The sequence below is a fragment of the Phragmites australis genome, chromosome 2, assembly GCF_958298935.1.
Source record: "Phragmites australis chromosome 2, lpPhrAust1.1, whole genome shotgun sequence".
NCBI lineage: Eukaryota > Viridiplantae > Streptophyta > Magnoliopsida > Poales > Poaceae > Phragmites > Phragmites australis.
The window spans coordinates 3454531-3476044 of NC_084922.1; the positions used below are offsets into that span (position 1 = coordinate 3454531).

General features: G+C 43.4%; 4 protein-coding genes and 1 long non-coding RNA gene across 6 annotated transcripts; 4 read left to right on the top strand and 1 right to left on the bottom strand.

Annotated features, from left to right (window-relative positions):
- Positions 1-667: 667 nt before the first annotated feature.
- LOC133894837 (thylakoid lumenal 17.9 kDa protein, chloroplastic) lies at positions 668-2151 on the top strand. The gene is made up of 4 exons (XM_062335013.1): positions 668-1086; positions 1196-1319; positions 1510-1579; positions 1724-2151. The coding sequence occupies exons 1-4, from the start codon at positions 683-685 to the stop codon at positions 1975-1977; spliced, it is 852 nt and encodes a 283-aa protein (XP_062190997.1). The 5' UTR covers positions 668-682; the 3' UTR covers positions 1978-2151.
- Positions 1970-5109, top strand: LOC133894821 (uncharacterized). Of its 2 annotated transcripts, none has more exons than XM_062334995.1 (5): positions 1970-2056; positions 2733-2783; positions 3031-4310; positions 4424-4724; positions 4898-5109. In XM_062334995.1, the coding sequence occupies exons 3-5, from the start codon at positions 3813-3815 to the stop codon at positions 4963-4965; spliced, it is 867 nt and encodes a 288-aa protein (XP_062190979.1). In that variant the 5' UTR covers positions 1970-2056; positions 2733-2783; positions 3031-3812; the 3' UTR covers positions 4966-5109. The 2 variants fall into 2 exon arrangements, with proteins under 2 accessions (XP_062190979.1, XP_062190986.1); XM_062335002.1 differs by having other exon boundaries at positions 1997-2056; positions 2741-2783.
- Positions 5110-9469: 4360 nt separating this feature from the next.
- On the top strand, positions 9470-11992 carry LOC133894846 (uncharacterized). The gene is made up of 4 exons (XM_062335026.1): positions 9470-10165; positions 10868-11108; positions 11249-11366; positions 11484-11992. Exons 1-4 carry the CDS (start codon positions 9603-9605, stop codon positions 11573-11575), a joined length of 1014 nt encoding a protein of 337 aa, XP_062191010.1. The 5' UTR covers positions 9470-9602; the 3' UTR covers positions 11576-11992.
- Positions 11993-12335: 343 nt separating this feature from the next.
- LOC133894861 (uncharacterized) lies at positions 12336-15415 on the top strand. Its single transcript, XR_009905537.1, has 4 exons — positions 12336-12353; positions 12447-12497; positions 14486-15177; positions 15277-15415. It is a non-coding gene; the product is annotated as an uncharacterized LOC133894861 (long non-coding RNA).
- LOC133894852 (probable 3-beta-hydroxysteroid-Delta(8),Delta(7)-isomerase) lies at positions 13330-15547 on the bottom strand. The gene is made up of 4 exons (XM_062335039.1): positions 15410-15547; positions 14965-15111; positions 14757-14865; positions 13330-13716 (listed from the first exon to the last, which is right to left on the bottom strand). Exons 1-4 carry the CDS (start codon positions 15540-15542, stop codon positions 13461-13463), a joined length of 645 nt encoding a protein of 214 aa, XP_062191023.1. The 5' UTR covers positions 15543-15547; the 3' UTR covers positions 13330-13460.
- Positions 15548-21514: the final 5967 nt, after the last annotated feature.

The window sequence follows — 21514 nt, forward strand, 5'->3', positions numbered from 1 at the left end:
TTTCATTTTTGCCCTTGAAAGTTATGTTCTGACTGGTTCTTCTCTATAAAAATAAAGGTATTGTAGTCACTTAAAATTTTATTTCCTATCCTTATTCCAATGTATTCCAAACATGAGAATAGGTGTAAAAGTTTTATCGTATGCTTTACCCATTTCTTCTTATCCCACCTCATTTCTCTTTCGCTAACCTAATCTCTATCCAAACACCACCTAGTATGTTACATACATGAATTGGACACTGCACAAAGTTCAGCAGTTAAGTTGACGTGCACAAGTTCAGCTGCGACACCACTGGCTTGTAGCACAAGTTTCACGAGCTAACTAGTAGCCGGGGATTTTAATTTCGTCTTACAATTTTTTTACAGGCTAAAAGATCGAAATTTTTGTTATATTTTGTCCTCTGTTATATAGGTAAAAGGAAAATTCGAAATCAAATATTTCGTTCTCTACAAATTTCACCAAAATATCGATGAAATTTTAATCCCCACCGCAGGTTGGATGGCGATGCCCATCGAGTCGCTCGAATCGCCAAACTGTCTGTGCTTGATATCTTGTGCCGACCATGGCAGGCTCTTATCTATCTTCGAGCTTAAAATAGTGTGCTTGTTTCTGCACGGCGCATGGACCCCAGGTCGCCAAGAAAGTTCAGCCGCGAAGAAGAAGAGGAGATCATCAAGGCCGAATGACTTCAGGCCCAGGAAAATCATTCCGGCCCGGCCCATTGAGTTGCCGTACTATTTTGCACGCTCCAATCGAGTGGCGCGCAGCGTGGAGGAGGGATAAGATCGATGTCGTGAACGGCGACAAGAGCCCGCCGGGAGAGATGCCTCCAGCGAGCCCCGCTCCGGCGCCGTGTCCACCGGCTCCGGTAGTGGCACCGATTAGTAGCGGGCTGCGGCTCTTCTCCTCCGTTGCGCCGGTGGCGCTAGCCGCCGCGCTCGTCTGCGGCGCTGGCCCCGTCGCCGCCGTCCCGGCCGCTCAGGCCAACCCGTTTGCCCGTGCTCCTCCGTCCCTGCAGGGAAAGCCCTTCTCCTCCACTCCGTACGCGCAGTCCCAGAAGCTGCAGCTTGGCCTCGACAAGTTCGGGTTCGTCTTCTTGATCGCATATGTACTTCAATTGGATGATGCTCTGCTCCCTCATGTAGCCATATGCTTATGTAAGCTAGCTAGCCATGCATGACGCTCGATGCTGCAGAAAGATCAGGCCATGCCCGTCCACCAACCCGGGGTGCGTGTCCACCAACCCGATGGGCTCTACTTCCTCCTTCGCCTCCCCGCTGCTCATCCCGGAATCGTCCGCCGGGGACAAGGCCGTCATCGTAAGCCACCGCCGATGGATTCACTACGTTCGCTTTCTTTCCATGCAGCAAATATATGCAAATACGAAGCGATTGTGGATGCGTGCGAACTCTGATGTGAAATGTCTCTATGATTGGCGAATGTGGATCATACGGTACCAGACATACCCGCTTCAATTTCTGATTCTTTTTCGCTCGCGATGGCATGCAGTCGTTGCGGCAAGCCGTCGAGAAGACGCAGAGGAATGTGACCTTCAAGGTTGATCAAGACACGCCTAATGGTTCGTCGTCCGTCCCTAAAACTAAACCACTCGATCGATGAGTACATATATGCACGATCCCTTCAGTTCTTCATTGACCAGCCAATGGAAATGTACCAGTATGGGATTGATCGAACATGCACGAGCGTATGCATTTTCATTCAGGTCACTACATCGAGGCGGAGATGGACGGCGGCGTCGGCCGCGACGTGATGGAGTTTCTGGTGAAGAAAGAGGCCGGCGTCGTGGCGTACCGGTGCATCGCCACCAAGGTCACCTTCGTCTACCCCTTCACCACCGCCGTCGGCGACTCCAAGGGGCAGAAGCAGAGGATTGCCGACATCTCCCAGGAGCTCGGATGGTACGCTCCAGACATCCAATCCTCCATGGACTCCGACGACGTCGATTATCCTAGCTAGCTAGGAAGCATGCATCTGTTTGAATTGAAGATCAAACTGCATGCATGGCCATGATGACCGGAGTATCATCGGAGCCAAGGTACATGTATGTTGATGTACATAATTATTATTTTTTAATATATTCATAAAATATAACAAAAAATATATTATTATAAAAGTACTTTTCGAGACAAATATACTCGTTTCATTTCCAAGTATCAAAACTCAATATATAAAAAGTAATTTGTAGTCAAAATTTAAAATAGTTGACTGCACATAACATAAAACGACACTCGGTAGTGTTTGATTGGAGAGCGAGATATAATAGAATGATTTTATTCATATATTTAAGTATGAGATGATTACATTCATATATAGATACTTGTTTGCTGGGTACGATGAAACGAGTTCATTTTAGTATCTCGAGACCATCGTCAGTGTCACGTACGAAAGTGGTACGGCTGTGTTCCACCGTCTTTTATAATGGCTTCGTCTCTAATATTTGAGAATATTATCTGATTTCAAATCATTCCATCTCGCTGCTCTCCAACCAAACAGCTCAAAAATAAAATAGATCTGTTTTGTCTCATATCATCCCACAAACCAAACACTGTCTTATTTTGGACCGGTGAGAATATTATCAGTTACTATCCATGTGTCATTGCGAGAGATATCTAGGTTACTCCATACAAAAAAGAAGTTATATTATTAGCCTATCATGTGATTCATTTCTACTTTTTTTTAATCTAACCATGTTGTACATCGTCTATTGTTAGTGCCAAAGTTGAGCTGATTTAGGTGTACTGTAAAAGTCCTCAAGTTAAAAGGTACAAACGACACCCTAATTACCGGTTTAACGACGTGCAAATCTAAAAATTCCGTGAGGATAACCACGTCTGAAAATGTTATGCAAGGTGACGTCATAGGAAACATTAGGACCTCCGGGTGCGGAAAAACCAAAAATATGTTCCCAATCTACAAGCCAAGTCACACTTGGAACGCATACGAAATCAGGAGTCTAATAGCCGGGGCTACCCCCATCCACATAACCCCTTATTTTTACTCCAATGGCAGATTCGAAGAAATTTGCATAGCCAGTTCTTCGAAAGTGGGAAGAAAGACAAGGATACGATGATGTGTAGGCCTCTCGAATCAATCAGGAAAGCGTGAGCTGAGAAGGAAGAGGGATGAGCGTTTGATCCATATCTCTAGCAGAAAACATGTTGATTTAACTCCTTCTAACATGTCGAGTGGAGACCTGACTTTGTTTCACGTACGCTTTTCCTTCGCTACTATCTCAAAGTGGCTCGATCACAAGGTTCATGCGGAGTCGCTGCTTGAGCCTCGTCTATTATAAGTTGTTGCTATTTGAAATGAATAAAATGTTATGTGCTACGAAGAATCGAAGTGGTATACCTGTTCACATACAAATGCTAAGATGCCGAGGTTCAGCAAGGAAAAGGACAGAGAGAAGAAGATGAAGCTAAGCTAGAGAAGGAAAAGATGGATTACAAGATCATTTCAACGCAAGAAAGAATTGTCCCTTTGTAGTATAATGGCAATAAACACCATAGATAATCCTTTTTCTTTTCTTTCAACGATGTTTCTGATCCAGATGAATGCTAACATTGCCAGAGAAAGATTATTGTGTTCTAGAAAAGAGCTGATGAGCTCATAAAACATGCGAGTTGATCACTGACCCAAATCCTCCTAAGAGCTGATGACTTAGACACTAGTTCCTGCAATACATGCTAAAGCATGCTAGCATGCTACTTCTAAAGATAGCTGCCTGCGCGGGCCACCAAAGGAAATTCGGGTGTACACATGCACACCCATGACACTAGGATCGGCAACTAATGGATGTGTTCAACGGCGTGCGATTCGTGCGGCTGCGGTGCTGCGCGCGCCGCGGCAACTACCTCGCCGCCGGCGTCGACGGCCAGGACGTCTGCCTCTCCAGCCAGCGAGGCCTGCACAATGCGGTGTGGGCCGTCCAGCACGCGGCGGGTCCCGACGGCGGGCCCTGCGTCCTCTTCCGCGGAGCCTACGGTCGCTACCTCCTCGCCACCGACCTCCAGGCGGACACCGGGCCATCCCACGGCGTCGCGGCCGCGCAGGACGACCTCAGCTACAACCCGCCGCCGCCGGGGATGCTGTGGCAGGCGATCCGCAGGAGGAGCACCTTCGTCATCCGGAGCAGCACGGGGCGCTACCTTCGCGCCAACGGGAGGTACCTCCGGTGGCGCAGGGCCATCACCGTCGCCGGGGACAACGGCAGCACGATGATGCAGTGGGCCATCGAGAACGTTCCCATCAGGATGACGCGCCCCTGCATTCTTGATCCAACATACCAGGTGATTCTGATATTCCGGTACTTGGTTTCTTGCGTTCCTGGCTACGGCATTCGATCGTAATATATCCATCCTTGCTGTTAAGTTGCTGCGTGCATACGATGTGTGATGAACAGCTGACGCATCCGCGCCGTCCTCCGCCGACCGAGAGCGAGGTGGCTCGGCAGATCCGGTACGTCCGCGGCGACGCCAACGGGAATATCAACGAGGGAGCCTGGCGGATGATGCAGCTCTACACCAACAACCTGATGCAGCTACGGCTCACCTTGGCATGCTGCATGGGCGCGAGCAGGGACGTGACCCGCACCACCCTCTGCATCCGGGCAGGCCGCTACGGGCAGCTCAGCCCTCTGCTCATCGACCTGCCCATTGGCAACAACCGCATCGACATCGTCGTCCTCACCCACGGGACACAAGGTGAGGAGGAGCTCAGCTCAGCTCAGGATTTCTTCACTTTGTTGTTTGCTTCTCACTGCTCTCTGCTAAGTAACTTGACAAGAAAAGATCGTGCAAATGTTTCAGAAGCTGTGTGTGTCACTGTTCTTATTACCAAATGCTGATGTTGTCGACTGCTTTCTTGATGATTTCAGCGGACGACGATTTGCGGTACCCAGATTTGAATGCTCCTAGGGTAGAAGATAGCAGCAAGGACTCCTGACAAATGGACAGCTCCAGTACTTTGGACATCTTACAGATGTAGAATCCCAAGTACTTTTTTTATGTTCCGTTGGAGTGCTTGAATAAGTGCAGAGTAGCGAAACTAACATATAGAGACTAGCGATGTTATCTAAGTAAAACTATGTTAAGTGATAGCCTAATTGTTTTATTAATTTAAGAGAAAGTCTAAACAAATTACTATCGACTAGATTAACGTTTATTAGCTTAACTAACAAAATGTGATAATTTATGGTTTCTATATGTAAGTGAGTGCACGTGTATCAACATCAATGTATGTGCGATATTTATGTCCATATGTATATGAGCACGTATACATATATGCATAAGTATACTATATGTGATTATATGTGCTTTAAGTGTCAAATTAATTAATCTAAGCTATAACAATAAACTAAGGTTATCTAGTAATTAATCCAAATTACCTAGTATTGCTTAATTGCCACTCTAATTAAGCTGTATTTTATTGCTATGGTAAAAATATTTATGTAATTAATTAAATAGGTTAATTTACTATATTAATCTAATTAAGTAATTATTAAAAGGGTAATCAATATTTAATTACTAATGTTAAATTATTTTATTACATTCTAATGATATGTATTCATTTATTTAGCAACTACACTAGTTAACCTATTACATTAATAAAACTAAGATTAAACCTTACAGATCAAGCATGAAATAACAAACTATTCTAAACATTTAAATTAAAAGATTAATTCTTTAGTTTATTCCAATAACTATTCTTGATTAACAAAAGGATTAAATCTACTCTTAACCTAGATTAACATAAGCAACTAACCTACCATTTATAACCTAAACATGGAAATGAAATTAACTAAATCAACTTTATTTAATAAAAGACAAAACTAATTCTAGTTAAACGTAATGTCATGACATGAAAATAGATACTAGACGAGAAAATAAATGGAGCTCCAAAAATTGCAAGATTTGGCAGGGAGATAGATTATAATTTTAGAGGAATATCAGCAAAATAATTACTAAAATCGGAGTTAAAACGGAGAAGATATGGCTTCTCGAATAATTACATGAATAGAGATCCTGAAATTTGGAAAGAGGCACTATTCCATGGACTTGGTCTATGGGCTATGAACCGGAGGGAGATTTGTGAGGGGAGTTCATGATGCACTGGATTTGGTAGACTAGGTTTGCAGCTTTTGTGGATCGAGGGAGGGCTCGGTGGTCGGTTCATGGTGAACCAAGGCCGGTGAAGAGGAGAGTCAGCTAATGGGGAAAAGGCAGCACGCGGGGAGAGAAGGCGGTGCTGGGAGATCTTGCCGGCTGGAGAAGGGGGGGGGGGCGACAGCTCAACGTGCTGGCGGGAGCGTGACTCGACTTGCTAGTGTAGAAGGGTGGCTACGCGTAGGACGACTCAAGCAGCGGCAACACGTAGGATGGCACGCGAGAGTCAACAAAGGTTGTGCAGCACGCAGGCGGGGGCGACGGTGGCGCGCGCGAGCAGACCACCCGCAGCGCGCAGGTGGCACAAGCCAGCGGCATAGACCAACAGCACAAGGGCTAGCGGCAACACGGTGGCGCACAGAATGGCAACTCAGAGGAGGTGAAGGCGGCGCGACGCAAGCAACATGACGATGGCACGTCGGCACGGGTCGGTGCGATAGAGCGGGTCAGTGGCTTGAGGTACGAGCGGGGCACTATGTGGGCTTGGGCAAAGCTCGCTAACGACAAAAGCAGTCAAGCGGTGCAGTAGAGTGCACGTGGATGCGCGCCATCGAGCAACGACGCGGGATGGTGTGGAGTAGGGAGAAGGGAAAAAGGGGGTGCTCACCGAGGACTGTCAGCGATGGAAAGTAGTGTGGAGATTGGGGTGATGAACGACGGTCTAGCATCGTGGCAGGCTCGGCGTGCTGGCTAGAGCGTTGAAAGAAGCGACGTGGTGGCCTTAGTCGAGCAGCGGTGGTGACGCGGGAAGGGCGAAGCGACAAAGGAGGAGGGCGAAGGGTGATGCTCAACGAGGACGGACGACGGCGGCGCGGCATGACAGCAGCGTGCACGGTGACGGCGCTGCATGACGGACAGCGGAAGGTCAACAACGCAAAAGGATGTGCAGGTGCGGCAAAAAAGCAGCACACGCGAGCAGTGGCGGCGCAACATGGTGCACAACAGCGCGGTGGCGTGTGCGGGTGGGAAACGCCAATAGATACAGTGGCTTAGAGGCCGTCGAGCACGATGACAATGAGCACGATGGTGGTGCAGAGGGAGACCGGCCCAGTGTTATGCGCTCGTGGTCGAGCGGGCTGCTAGCTAGGGCTGCGCACTCGTTGGAACGGTGTTGTGGGCGAGCTATTGCTGTGATGTGTTTGTGTGCTCCGTGTGTGTTCTGTGTGCTGTGTGCATGTGTGTATGTATGGTGTGGAGATCTTTTGCATAGAGGAAGAGAGGAGAAGGGCAAAATGGCTTTTTGCCTATTCGGTGAAAGATGGGAGAGGGAGGTGATGGCCGGTGTACATGGTTTTGGCTGCTCGGGTGAGAGGGAGCAGAGGAAGAGAGGCACATGGGGTGGTGGCGGTAGAGAGATGAGAGAGGACTTTTGGGCTACCCGTGTGCAAAGATCAGAGGGAGTGTGTGAGAGAGAGAGAGATGAGAGAGAGTGGGAGAGAGTGGTGAGAGATGAGAGAAACTAGATGATTAAATCCAATTGAATGCAATCGAGTTGAATTGGATTTGTAACAATTCAAATTGAATAATTTGGATTTGTAACAATTCAAATTGAATAATTTGAATTTGAAATTGCATTGGATTTGAAATAATTCAATAGATGACTTGAATTTGAATTGGATTGTATTGAAATGAATTTGTGTAAAGATCAAATTGGAAAATATTCAAATATAACTCGAGCGATTCGAATTGCATTCGAATACGAAATTGATGATGATTTGAAAGAGTCTGGAATTGAGATAAGTTGGTACCTTAAAATGACAATTCTACTACGTACATTTTATTGATTTTATACTAGTTTAATAATTAGATTTTTTTTAAAAATAAATTTTGCTATTTTTTAAATGCTAAAATTCCAAGGTGTTACACCGACAGCTGGGAACGTGTGGTCGTTGGGAGTGCCTGCAGAACGTGTGGGGGCGACGGGTCACACACTTGTTGAGAGTCACGTCCTGTACGTCAGCTTAACGCGGTCCAGAAGGAATGGCATGGTATAAAGAGACCAACCATAGCGTGCTAATCATCGAAGGAGTTAAGTTGGTACCTTAAAATGACAATTCTACTCGTACATAATCAAGAGCGTCAATGGGTGAATAATAATTGTGGTCCAGCTGGCTCCAACGTTTAGGACACCAAATCAGCCAGCAACGAACACTTATACCGTATGCTGGCGGCACAATCAAGTTGCTACAAGATATCTATATAGGTAGCTATCAAATATTTGTTGTAGTTGCTACCAAAACAAACAATAAAATTTGCTATTAAACACTTATTGGAGTTGCTAAAAAACCTCATTTGTAAGTTGCTATTAAATATTTACTAAAGTTGCTACGTAAATTTCTACTAAATATATGTCTTAAAAAACATGCAATTTAGGTCGTCGTATTTTGCTAACCTCGTCATATAAACCGCAAAGGTGCAAACAAACACGCAATGAAAAGATTACATTATTTTTAAGTGATTGTGATGAACTAGTAGTACCACCATTGAAATGTATTGATGTCATTCAAAAATTACCTGTGTCGTATTTTGGTGATTAACGTGGGCTGGCAACAGCTGGGGAAGGCGTGGCCGTTGGGGAGCGTCTGCAAAACATGCAGCGCCACGGCTCTCACGTTTGCCACGATCTATCGCGGCTTAAAGCGGTCCACAAGGAATGACATGGCATAAGAGCATCTCAAAGTAATTTCCTTCGTGAGTCAGAATTTCTTCATAAGAAGATTTTTTCTCTTTAATATTTTCATTGATTTTTCTTTATGGTTTTTAAAATAAAAAAAAATTTAAGATCATTTTTTAATAAGATTACGTCTACTTTTCTTTCATAAATCCATTCGAAATGCAGTTATTAGAGATAAGAGAAAATAAAAAATGATAACGGGAAGAGGGATAAAAATACAAAATTTAGAAAATATAATTAGAATGCTCTAAGGAGACTAACTGTAGCGTACCAACCACGAGTTAAGTTGGTGCCTTATAAATGACAATTCTATATAATCAAGGGTTTAAATTGGGCCAGCTGGCTCCAACGTTTAGATACCAGATTAGCAAAGATCACTTCTACCATGTGCCGACAGCACAATCACTGCAACCACTTATAGCTTTCCACGTGTGCACCTACCTCCTTGGCCCTCTAATAGAATGGTAAATTTACCACTTGTTATTGATAGTTGGATAGAGTGATAAATTTACTATCAAATTAATACCATAAATTTAAAAAATTATCACTTTCATAAATAAAAAAGTTAAATATTTCCTTTCCAACGGTTATTTACCCACCACATCGATCATCTCGTCGCGTCTCGTCTGGCCGCAAAAACAAAAAGAAAGGAAAAAAAAAACAGCGCGCCACCTAACAAGGAGAGGAGAGAGAAGCAGCGAGGAAAGCGAGAGGCGAGAAACCCTAATCGAACGCGCGCAGAAATGGGCAAGCTTCTCTGCGACCCCTCCGCCGCCGCCGTCGCCGAAGCCCTGCCGCCCTCCCCTGCTCCCGCTCCTCCGCCTCAGCTCCTCACCTGGCCCGCCCACGAGCCCTCCACCTCGCCCACGGGCTGGGACGCCGTCTGGGCGCTCGAGGACCAGCAGCGCCGCCGCCTGCACCGGATCTGGGAGCGGGGCGTTGCGTGGAAGCCCTCCCCGCCGGACGGCGCCGGGGCGGCGCCGGTGGTCTTCCGCCTGGACCACGGCGGGGAGGTCGACGCCGACGGCAACTGCCTCTTCACCGCCGCCCGGACGGCCGCCGCCGCCAAAGCCGACGCCCGCGAGCTCAGGCACCGCACCGTGCACCGCTTCGCCGAGGTCTACGCCGCCGCAGGGGACGACGACAGGGGCGCCGTCGACGCGGCCGTACGGCACCTCTACGCGCCGGATCTCAAGGCCGGGTGGGGCGTCCACGTCGTGCAGGAGATCAAGTTGCTCGCGCCCAAGGCCCAGCGCGACGCGCTCGACGCCGCCATCCAGGAGCTCGTCGATCTCGGCATCCAAAGGTACACCTAGTCCAGGATCTACTCTCTATCTGCTCCAGCTCAAATGGTTGATCTTTCCCGTCGTGTCAGGATCTAAAGGCCTAACCTTCTTCTATTCTTTTGCTGAGTATTTCGCCATTCCTGCTCTTAATCTATTCAGACGAGCGTGCATTGTCGCTATCTTGCCTTCTTGATTGAAAAAGATCCTGTTTTCCCCCACTAAATGTGCTTGTTCTTGAGATGAAAGTTTAGTCATTCGGCTAATTTTCATTTAGCAATTCGTGGTTCCTTAGCTCTTTCTGATGTTACCACACGCACAAGTACCGATCGATGCAATCTTATGGCATCATGGAGCTGCGGAGAATCGCCTCACGAGGTGTCCTAGTATTGGATCCCAGATAAAATGGTCAAGGAACGCTGGGATGTTTTTTTTAAAAAAAAATTGCGGTTGCGAATGCTGATGTAATGGGAGCAACTTGGTCAAAGTAGCCAACTTCCAAGTAGATGCTGTCCAGCCTGTTAATTCCAATGCTCCATTTAGTACTGCCATGCTCGACTCTGGTACAATTATACATCTTAATCACAGAATCTTAAGTAGTTGTGTGCTAATCAGTTTAGGTTTCCTGTACCTTGTACAACCATGACAACCTGCAGAGGCTGGCCACTGACCCTCTGTGCTTCTGAAATCCAATTTTACTTGTTTAGATAACATCTTTATGTCAGGGAAATCGCAGCTGAAACTATCTACAAGGAGAGATGTATCACTGTAAACGATGGAGATAGTTGGGCCAAGTACATGTCCATTTCTGGTTCTGCAGAGGATGAGCACGACATAATCACCCTGCAGTACACAGAGGAGGGGTTACTGACAATCGATGAGAACCGGGATGGCCGTGCAGCTGCATTTGGTGATGATATTGCCATTGAGTGCCTGGCAACAGAGTTCAAGAGAGAAGTTTATGTGGTAAAGTCTATGAATGTGTGAATATGATATGTCGCCCAATATTGCCTCACCATAGAACTAGCCACCATTTTTTATATGAGTTTGATAGTTGATGTAGCACTTTGCAATCTGATTGGGCCATTTTGTTTGTGCATTGATAGGTGCAAGCTCATGGAGCGGATGCAATGGTTGATGAGGACAACTGTGTCTTCTTCCTCCCGCACCGTCCTAGAGGAGAAATTTGTGAACCACCAATTTTTCTATTCATGAAGGGAACAGGTGTGTTGCAGATTGTGAATCTTGCCGTGCTTTCTTTTGCAAATCAATATAGCCTTCCTGTGTTTTGTTTTGGGGTGCATCCAAACTTAAGTAGAGTGTACAAATCTTTACTTGCAGCATGGTGTGGCGCTGGTGCAGACCATTATGAGCCTTTGGTCGCCACTGTTCTCCAGCATGTTACTCCAGACAAGGCAGCTGTTGTACTTTGAGGATGACTGCATTTTTGTCCTCACCCTTAGTTTTTAGTCAGCGGTGGAGTTAAGACAATTTTGTTACCAGAGCTAGAGTGCTGAATTGAGGAGCAACACCTATGCCCAAGAGAGAAGAGAGATGATCAATCTAACTGTGCGTTGCAGGGTCTTGCCTGCTTCTGAATCTGCGTACCATGATTCGCATTGTATGGTGATTTTGTTGTTGTATGTTCATGAATAGGTTCTGACTAGCGAGGATATCAGGAGAGTGGTAGAATACCAAATCTAGATTGTTGGTGCCTGATGTTGTGTGCCATGGTCGGCCGGCATTTTTGTATTTCCTCTTTTGAGGATCTTTGGTTGCCTGTTTCTAGGAACATCATGATTGGACATTTGGATTGGAATCAATTCTTTTTTTTTTGTGTGTTGGGTTAATTCTATCTCCAAATTTCTGTTATCGCTCAATCGTCCTCAGTTGTAACAGCCTGTAGTTATAGTAGAGTAAGAATGGGCTAAAACTTTCTAATTGTAAATTGTGATGTGGGATAGATAGGGTACTAATTTGGCTGAGTACTGGTTGTGACAACTGGCAAGGTCAACCACGGTCCCACTTACAGCTGAGTTGCATCAGGTGAAAACTAAGCACCTGATGCATTTGAGCTTATATATATTAGTGTATGTAAAAGTGAGAGCAATTGGATATATATAATTACATCCTGTGTGTCTACTAAACTTTGCCGGAGTTCAGATGCATAATGAAGAATGATGACTGATGAGCCTGTAAATGCTTTCAAGTGTAAGATGCAGCATGTGCTTTCATCTCGTCGTTTGTTGCTGAACTTTGATGATAAGTTTGCTTTTCTTGTTCCCTGTTCTTATTTAATACTAGTATGGGCTTTTCTGGACTTGGTATCACAAAGTAATTGCCAACTGGAACTTGGTATGTAACCTGAATTACAGCACATCTTATTGCTCTTTCCATTAAGCCGTCTCAATTATTGGTTTTCGACATATTGCGTCTGACTATTCTGTTAATAGGATGGCCATCTAGCGATAATTGAGACAGATGTTACTACATGTTAATCAGAACAATCAACTACATTTGAGACAAAGAGTAACATATAGTGAGCAGGAATGAATTTTTTTGGGTAGTATTTTGTTATTTGCACCAAGTTCAGTTTAATTGCTAAGGCAAAATCAGGAAGCTCCATAACAAAATGGTATTATAATTCGACTTATTACCTGAAATTAAATTATACAGGTCACAACGAAAAGTTGTTTTATATCAGCTGCCTGCTAATTGACCAGGATTAAATCCACCAATCGTGCAAGGTGAAAATTCAGTTTACTGCAGAAATACATGTGCGATGGGACTGTACAAATCGAGGCGACGGTTAGAATCACAGCCTTTTTTTTTTTTGGAACAGGATTGGATTATATTAAAGCATGTAACAGTACGTCTCCATTCTAACAGAGGTGCCCCTGGTATAAAACAAAATACATAGAAAACCACACCAGGCATTGGATACCTTCGTCTTCAAGTCCGGTCGCCGTCGCCTTCCATCCAGACGCCACAACGAAGCTGAATGAAAAGGACCTCCGACGCCAGACTCCAGAGCCCATACCCAAACTAGCAAGGGAAATACTTTTGTCACACTAGAAATACTTTTGTTTGCTGAAAGAGAGAGGTTCTTAAGTACAAAGGTGCAAACAGAGATGATAATGTACAAAAACACTTTTGTTTCAAAGGAATACGCAGCAACCCTGCTTGATAAGGAACAAAATCAAATTTCCATGCATTACAATGTTGTTTGAGCAAAGGGTACAAGCAGTTTTCAGTACAAAGACACGATTCCGAGACCAAATGATATTGTCCATAATACAACATGTCTTATGGCAGCTCTTATTTAGTCTTCACCTTTTCAACTTGAAATGCTGCACATATTTTCTTCCAGCATCTTATGGCGATGAGTGTTGGTATCACAACCCACGAACTGTTTGCACCAATGAAGTATGCCCAGAAGTAAAATGGACTGACCCAGAAGTTGAAGCCATCTAAGTAGGCGGTAATGAAGTAAACCAAGCATCCATAGAGCTGACCCAAACAGACGGTGTACTGGAGAATATGGCTGTAAGCCTTCCGAGATGCAATGGCATAGCTGCAAGCAGAAAACTTGTGGTAAGATGAAAAGCTACATTATGAACCCAAAATATCACAATCAGGACGGCTTATGGACTATAAGGTCCTACTAAACTGTAGACACATGTAGCATCACGTAGTTTGGCTTGCATACCAATTGTACAATTACATTCCCACTAAAAAAAGTGGATATAAGATTTGTCAGACCTTCGCAACAAATTCACTCAAAATTAGTATCCAAGATAGTGCTACTGTCTTATGTTGTTAACCTTCGCATGTGGATCAATTTAAACTTTGAAAGCCAAAAACAAAGAAGGGACTGAATCTTTTGTGGATCAATTTTAACTTCGAAAGCCAAAAACACAGAAGGAGCTGAATCCTTTGTGGATGCATTTGATCCCCAAACATGTACTGTAAATCTCTCCAATTTCAACCTAACTATTGTCTGGGAAGAAAACTGGAGATACATCAGTAAAATTATACGATAATCATGTCTGCAAAATCGATAATAATGTCAAACAAATTCAAGGACCTTATAAATAACATGCCTAAATTTTGAGAGCACACTCAGTCTCAGGCAGTAGGCACAACAAATTTCCGTTGAAGTAGGTTATTCCTGTAGTCCTAATATTCCCCTCTGGATTTAATTGAATCATCGTCAGTCACCACTCTTGTTTATTTCAGGGCCAGCAAAACCACTCATCACGAAATCCCATGACATAACACTCAATTTATTCATGATTTGATTGATTCCTAGGCATTACATTTTTTCTCCTGCCTCTTAACAGGAGGGTGATGCTCTGATATGAAGATCAAGGCCAAACATCCTACTGAAAGAAAAAAGTTTAATCATCAAGTTCCCTTGTGCTTTATCTCATACATTATAATATGGTACCGCAATACAGTCTTAATTCTGAATGATTCGTAACCCCATCGCAGAGCCAGGTTTGATTGAACTTCATTAGCAAGTAGCAACAGATAACTAGAAGGACATATATTGGACAAGAAACAAAGTCCGCATATATAGAAGTAAGTCGAGCAGAAGATGAGAAGACATACACTGCAAGCAGTGATGCAGGACCTTCCAATACAGCGGTAATCCCTTCAACGGTCACAGTTGCGGTGTCCCTAGCGACATATCTGGAGTCGCCTTTGCTGTATTCTTTCCCTGAACAAGGCAGAGCCCACCCAATGTCATTTCAGCTCAACAACAACATATTCTGATTTGGGACAATAATTACGGCTGGTGATGCCAGCGAGAACTTACAAACTTCATTGAAGAAATTGGGGTTTTCCTTCTTGAAGAAATTAGGGGTGAATACGAAGGGCCCCTCGATGAGTATGTGGGTCAACCCTGTGAATGCCCACCAGCACATAAGCAGACGGTCGGTCTTGGACAATCTGCCACATCTTCCTGAAAGTAATGACATGACATGAGCTCAGAGTTATACTAGATCGTGAAAAGCAAAGCAGAATCATGGTACAGACAAGATAATCAATTTTGAATCACAAATCCCATCCAGTCACTCCAATCTTGGGTCTTATTTGTGTATCTCTAAAGTTTCCATGATAATCGCAGGTAAAACAAACGAGCGCGCTAGGCTAGATTCCAACTTTGGACACTGGAATTTCAACTCCGAGGAGGGGAACCGTCGGTGATGGATCGGAGGAACAAGTAGGAGGAGATCGATACATAGTATAGAGTATCGTACCGGAGATGAGCCAGACGGCTAGGAGTACGAGGAGGGAGGCGCCGAGGTAGGGCACGAGGATCTCGCCCTGCGACAGCTGCAGCGGCACAAACCCCGGGAGCTGCAGCTCTGCCGGCGCGTAGGGGTGCCCCATTTGCCACCGCCTCCTCCCTCCGGCTCGATCTTCTCCTTGAACTCGCCGCCGCCGCCGTCGCCTGCTCTTGTACTAGTACTGCGAAGCACGAGGCCAGACGGGACAAGAGGGCGTTTTCTATTAGTAATGGACTGTTCGAGTGCTGAGGAGGCATGGGCAGAGGATGGGTGATTTAATGACATGTGGGGCCAGGCTGGTGGCAGCTGGTATGGAACTGTAATACATGCATACTCCATTACAGGAAAACGGGAAATTGATCATTACTCTGTAGGATTTGTCACTCCACTCGATGAAATAGCCACAATTTTGCTTCTCTTCAAACTAAAATTTGTATACTAAAGCCGCCCCTAATATCTTATATCTTAGCTGATATATTAGAAGAGAGAGAACGACATTAACATTAAGAAATAGTTTTTTGAGGTCTTCTAAATTAATTAATTGTCTTATAGTTGTTTAAGATTGCTAAAAAGCCAAACAAGCTACTTCTCTCTTCTTTTTTAATTACGTGTACATTAAATTTTTATTTAGATATATACCTAATTAATATTTAAGATATAAATCAAGATAAAGCATTGAGATAGGCATAAATGCCTCGTGTGGCCTCTGTAAAAGTACTAGCTATACCTGTTGAATAAATACATATTTTCAGCTCTAATTTAATTTAAAAATATAATATAAACAAGAATAGATCGATTATCATCATCATTTGGCTAGAGTATACCCTAGATATATCACTCAAATATTCCAAATCAAAAGCAGTAGGAAAAACAGACACGATAAAGATGACTAATCATAATGAACGCACTCATCGACAGCTTAAGATATAGATGCTCCCGTGATGACGATGCATCAGAAAACGATGAAGAGAACGTAGAGGAAGCAAACTATGATGATGTAGATGAAGCAGATCGAGAACGGCCACGACGAGTACTTCAAAAAACCTTATTCATTCTCTACCGATACAGGATCACAAGGATGACGAGTTTCAGAAACCTAATCTTTCGATCACCAGTGCACATCGGTGGAGCGAGATGGAACATACTACATGTGGTGGCATAACAGAGAGAAAATATGCAAAACTCTATTTGTGTTTTTCTTTTGTGATGGCGATCGCACCTGAGTAAGCTCATAGATCTGATTTCAGTGGATCATTTACGCAGGTATCGTGCGTCCCATGCGGCCGACCCAGTTTGGCGAGGTGAGCATGCATGCATGTGTTCTCTGGTTATCTCATCCACATATGTTAAATGGGTAAAGATGCAAAATCATTTAAATTAGTCTTTCTCCACCTTCTGACACCAAAAAACACACCCCGCCTATATTTAGTTGGGTATTTAAATTTATTTAAAAAAATCTTGAATATATATATATATAAGTAACAATACTCACATTGTACGGATTGATTAGAGATGCGCATAAATAAACATCTTCACCTAAAAAATTGCCCAAAGACTAATGCTGGGAAAATTCAACCAGGGCTAAGGGTCTGTTTAGTAAAGCTCTTTCTGATTCAAATTCTCTGCGATGAGTGATTCTCTGGAAGAAGTAATTCTGTAGCTAAAAATGATTCTCTAGTGATTCTATAAAATAAAATCTATAGATGAAGTGATTCTGTGCGGAAGGTGAATCAGAAAAAACTACTTTTTCAGTTTCATAATTTCTAGCTCATTTCAAAGAATCACTCACATGGATTCTACCCAGAAAACTAAAAGCTGAAAACTGCTATTTAGCAGAGCTCCTAATTCTAGTCGAGAAGCTGCTCTAAGAGCTCAACCAAACATATTCTAATTCGAACGAAATCAATTCAACCTTAGAGGCTTGTTAGTCTATTTATTATTTCTTTCACACCGTGTCGATAATTCAATAACTAACCTCTCCAGTGATTATGCATATAGATTATAGCACGATAAATTTGTAATTATTCCGTCCATCTATATTCTCTCTCAACCAATTAACATGAATCTTTTTTTCTTGTTTTAATTACATATTACAACTAGTTTTTCCATATAGACAAAAAAAAAAACCCTGACGTGGACAACATTACAGCTGGCTGATGCATAGTTGGAGACGAAATAACTTCGATCGACCCGACTCGCAAGCTAATTAATGTATCCGTGGATTCCGTGCTGAGTTGACTCGGTACTCTGTTCTACGCGATACGTATATACAGAGATGAGTACATGGCGAGGCTGCTTTGTGAAGCGTCGGATGAGAAATCCACGCAACCAACCGGTACTGTAACTGTTTTGCCTTGACCGCACCGTATCGCCCGAGCACGAGACGGGGCAATCTCCGCCGGAGAATGTTTTTCCTATCCCTGTCCGTATTTAGCTATTGGGTAAGATTTTTTTTATCATCATCCTCGTAAGGAATTTTATGAGATCAGATTTTCAATAAAAATATAAAATTAAATATATTGGAAATCTAATCTCGTAAAATTTATTTAATATATAATATAAATAAATAATTTATTGATGCATACAAGAGTAATTAGTATAAAATTAATTAAATATTATAGGTTAGAAAAAACAAGACTAATTTATTATTTACTTTATATATATATATATAAAAATATAATATCGAGATATAACGAAGAAGCAGAGACAAGAAATTTCTATCTCCGTTCTCATATAAGTTCACCAAGGACAAAATCTCTCCAGCCTATCTCCTAAGAGCAACTCTAACTCATTCTCTACTCGTTTCGCTACTCTATTATCTAGCGAGGACGGAAAAAAACAGCTCCAACGGATTCACTACTTCCATCTCCACTTTTACGCATTGACCTCTCGCCTCCTCCATTCGCCACGTCTGGGGAGACCCTCCCCATCGCCATCGAGTAACGGCCACCACGGATTCGGTCCTTCCGGCCACCACCCCGCTGAGCTCGCGCCGCCCTCGAGCTCGTGCTGCCCGCCACCCTCGAGCTCGCGTTGCCTGCCGCCGCTGAGTGCACGCCGTCTGCTCTTAGGGTTTCGTGTTCGCCCTGCTTCGAGGGCGACGTCGTTGTCCGGTCAGATGCTGCCGCTGCTGCCGTCTGCTGGGCCGCAGATCTCGCACGCTCGCTAGCGTGATGTCGTATGAGATCTGAGCGACTCGTCACCGCCCGCTCCGGGCGAGTTCGGCGCCTCGTGACTTCTGGGCGGCTAGTGTGATCTCGCGGCTCGCGCTCGCAGGATGCGATCGGTTCGAAGGTACGCCATTCCTCGTTCGCTGTAGTGTGCAACGATTGGGCCTTGGGGTAATATGGTTGTGTTTGTGCATGCTCAATTTATGTGGCTTGTTTAGCGGTGCCGTGAAACTGCCCTGAATTTCGGGTATTACGTCGCTTCCGATTGGAATGTGTTGCGATTTTCCGGTATTGTTGGGCAGGCACTCTTTCGGTGTCGATGTTATGATCTGAGATTAAATATCTGTGATCATTTGTTGAGGAATTTTTGTTCAGTGCTGTTGTAAGGTGTGATTGCAAAATGGATTGGTTTGGTGGCGTCGTAGTGTTGCTACTAGCGGTGCCAAGGAACTTTGATACAATGCTAGTGCTCTGATGTTAGCAATATGTAATTCTGAAGGTGTCACTCGTTTGTTTTCCTGATCTAAACGAGTGTTCTGGTGTATATCTGTTTTTTTATATACTCACCGTTGTGTATTGCCTGACATTGTTGGTTGTATCTGTGAATCGCAAGGGCCACTAGTTGTGTATTACTAAAATAGAATGCTTGGGGTGCATTGCAGCTACAAGCATTGTGTCGGTGATTATTTAGTTGATGGGGACATTGTGAGTTATTGCTTTTACAATGGATAAGTTTTGGAGATGTTCAATCTACACCAGGCTAATTACGATATTATTTATCTTTCTGTCTTAATCTTCGAATTGAATTCTCCTTCATTTTGCTTACAACTATCTGCAAACTGTTATTTGGTTATAAGAGTAAAATCAACTTTCAATACATCCATGAAGAACTGCAATAATGGCGCACCTCTAAAAAAAAGCCCTGAAATGATGGTGGCCGTCACATAATCACATTATAAGCCTTACTTTGTCGATTTGTTCAAGTATGGCATTGGCTGCTTAAGTTCCCCTATGAAATGACCAAAGTGAATTGAAGCAGTAAGCCAGACAGCCAGTGAATGCTTTTGGTCTTGCTTTTCTCTTGATCTTTTTTACGATTTCGCAACGCAACAACAGTAGATGAATTTATTTACTTTGTTGATTTGTTCAAGTATGGCATTGGCTGGTTAATAATGCAGGTAGCTTGTTGAAAGGATGGATAGTTATCTGTAATTGTTGAGTGGCTAAAATGTTGGTAGCAGCCAATCTTAGACTGACAACCAATTTATAAGTCCATCTGAGAAACAAGCGATTGAGCAAGTGAAAGTTACACCGGTTGTGAAACCAAGCAAGAAGAGAAAAAAAAATTTAGTAAAAAGGAGGGCATTCTTTTGCGTTCAGTATAGCTAGAAATTAGCATGGATCCTGTACAAGGTGTTGATCAAACTCGTACTACGTATTGGCGGAGAATTCACGAGTACTTCCATAAGTATAAGGACTTCGAATCTGATCGTGCTGTCAACTCTCTCACGCACCGTTGGTCTACCATACTAGAGAGTGTTAACATGTTTTGTGGATGGTATGCTCAGATTCAAAATAAGAGGTAAAGCGGGGTAACAGAGCAAGATCAAATATATGTTACATGCATGTGATTCTTCTCTAATTTGTTGTAACCGTATATGTTGCTTGCATGTTTAACAACACATGTTAACTTGTGTAGGTACTTCAAGCATGTGCAGTGTACAAGGCCAAAGACAAGTACAACAAAACATTTAGCTTGTTGCATTGTTGGAATATCTTGCAGCACGAGCAAAAATGGAATAATAGATGCTCTCAGAAGAAACAGAAGATAACCAATAATGTAAATCCGGGATCCTCTACTCCTGTAACCAATGAAAGTCGTCATGGTGAAGAAGGGAGGGTATTACTTCAGAGGCCGTAGATGCAAGGTCAGATGGTAAGAAGAAGGAGAAAGAATGACAATGTTAAGATCAAAATTATGTTTCTCCTGGAGATAACATCTACATAGATGCATTGGAAAATTTGTGAGCCAAGAAGAAAGAAGTCGAAGATTTGAAAGAGATGAAGAAAAAAGAGTGCAATGATGAGAGACTTGCATTAGAAAAGAAAATCAATGATGAGAGAAATGCAATAAAGAAGAAAAAACTTGAATTGAATGAAAGAGATATAGAATTAAGACAGAGGACTGAAGATGATAAAGTGATGAATATGGACTTGAGTGGCATGAGTGAGTGACAACTACAATACTATATGAGAATGGAAGATGAGATCATTGCTCTATGGTTTGGGAATGCACGGTGCTTTATTATGTGTGGACTTATTTTCTTTATTATGTATGTACTATCATCATATTTTCGTACTTTTTGTTATGTGTGGACTTGTCTCATATATGGACTATCTTGTTTTTTTATCAGTGTTTGAACTATCTTATTGAATTAGTTATACTTCATAATATAATACTAAGTACATGATTAATACAATACCAAGTACATAATTAATACAACACTGAGTATAATAATACAGACTACATAATTAATACATATCTCCACGACGTTGCCAGGTGCTCGATTAGATCTTCTTGAAGTTGAGAGTGAGTTTCCTTGTCTCTGATATTACGGTGAACTTGAATGAACTCACGTAGTTCACGCGTAGGTGCATTCGAAGGTCTCACAAGTTGTCCAACACCCTCATAATGGAATTCTTCATCTTTATCTCGCTCATCTTCAATGATCATGTTACGTATGATGACACAATTTGTCATGATTTCTTTGAGTGTATTTTTATCCCAAAAACGGGCTGGTCCACGAACAATAGCAAAACGAGACTGTAGAACTCCAAATATTCGTTCCACATCTTTCCTAACTGCTTCCTGTGCCTTAGCAAAATATTTCCTCTTATTGCCTCG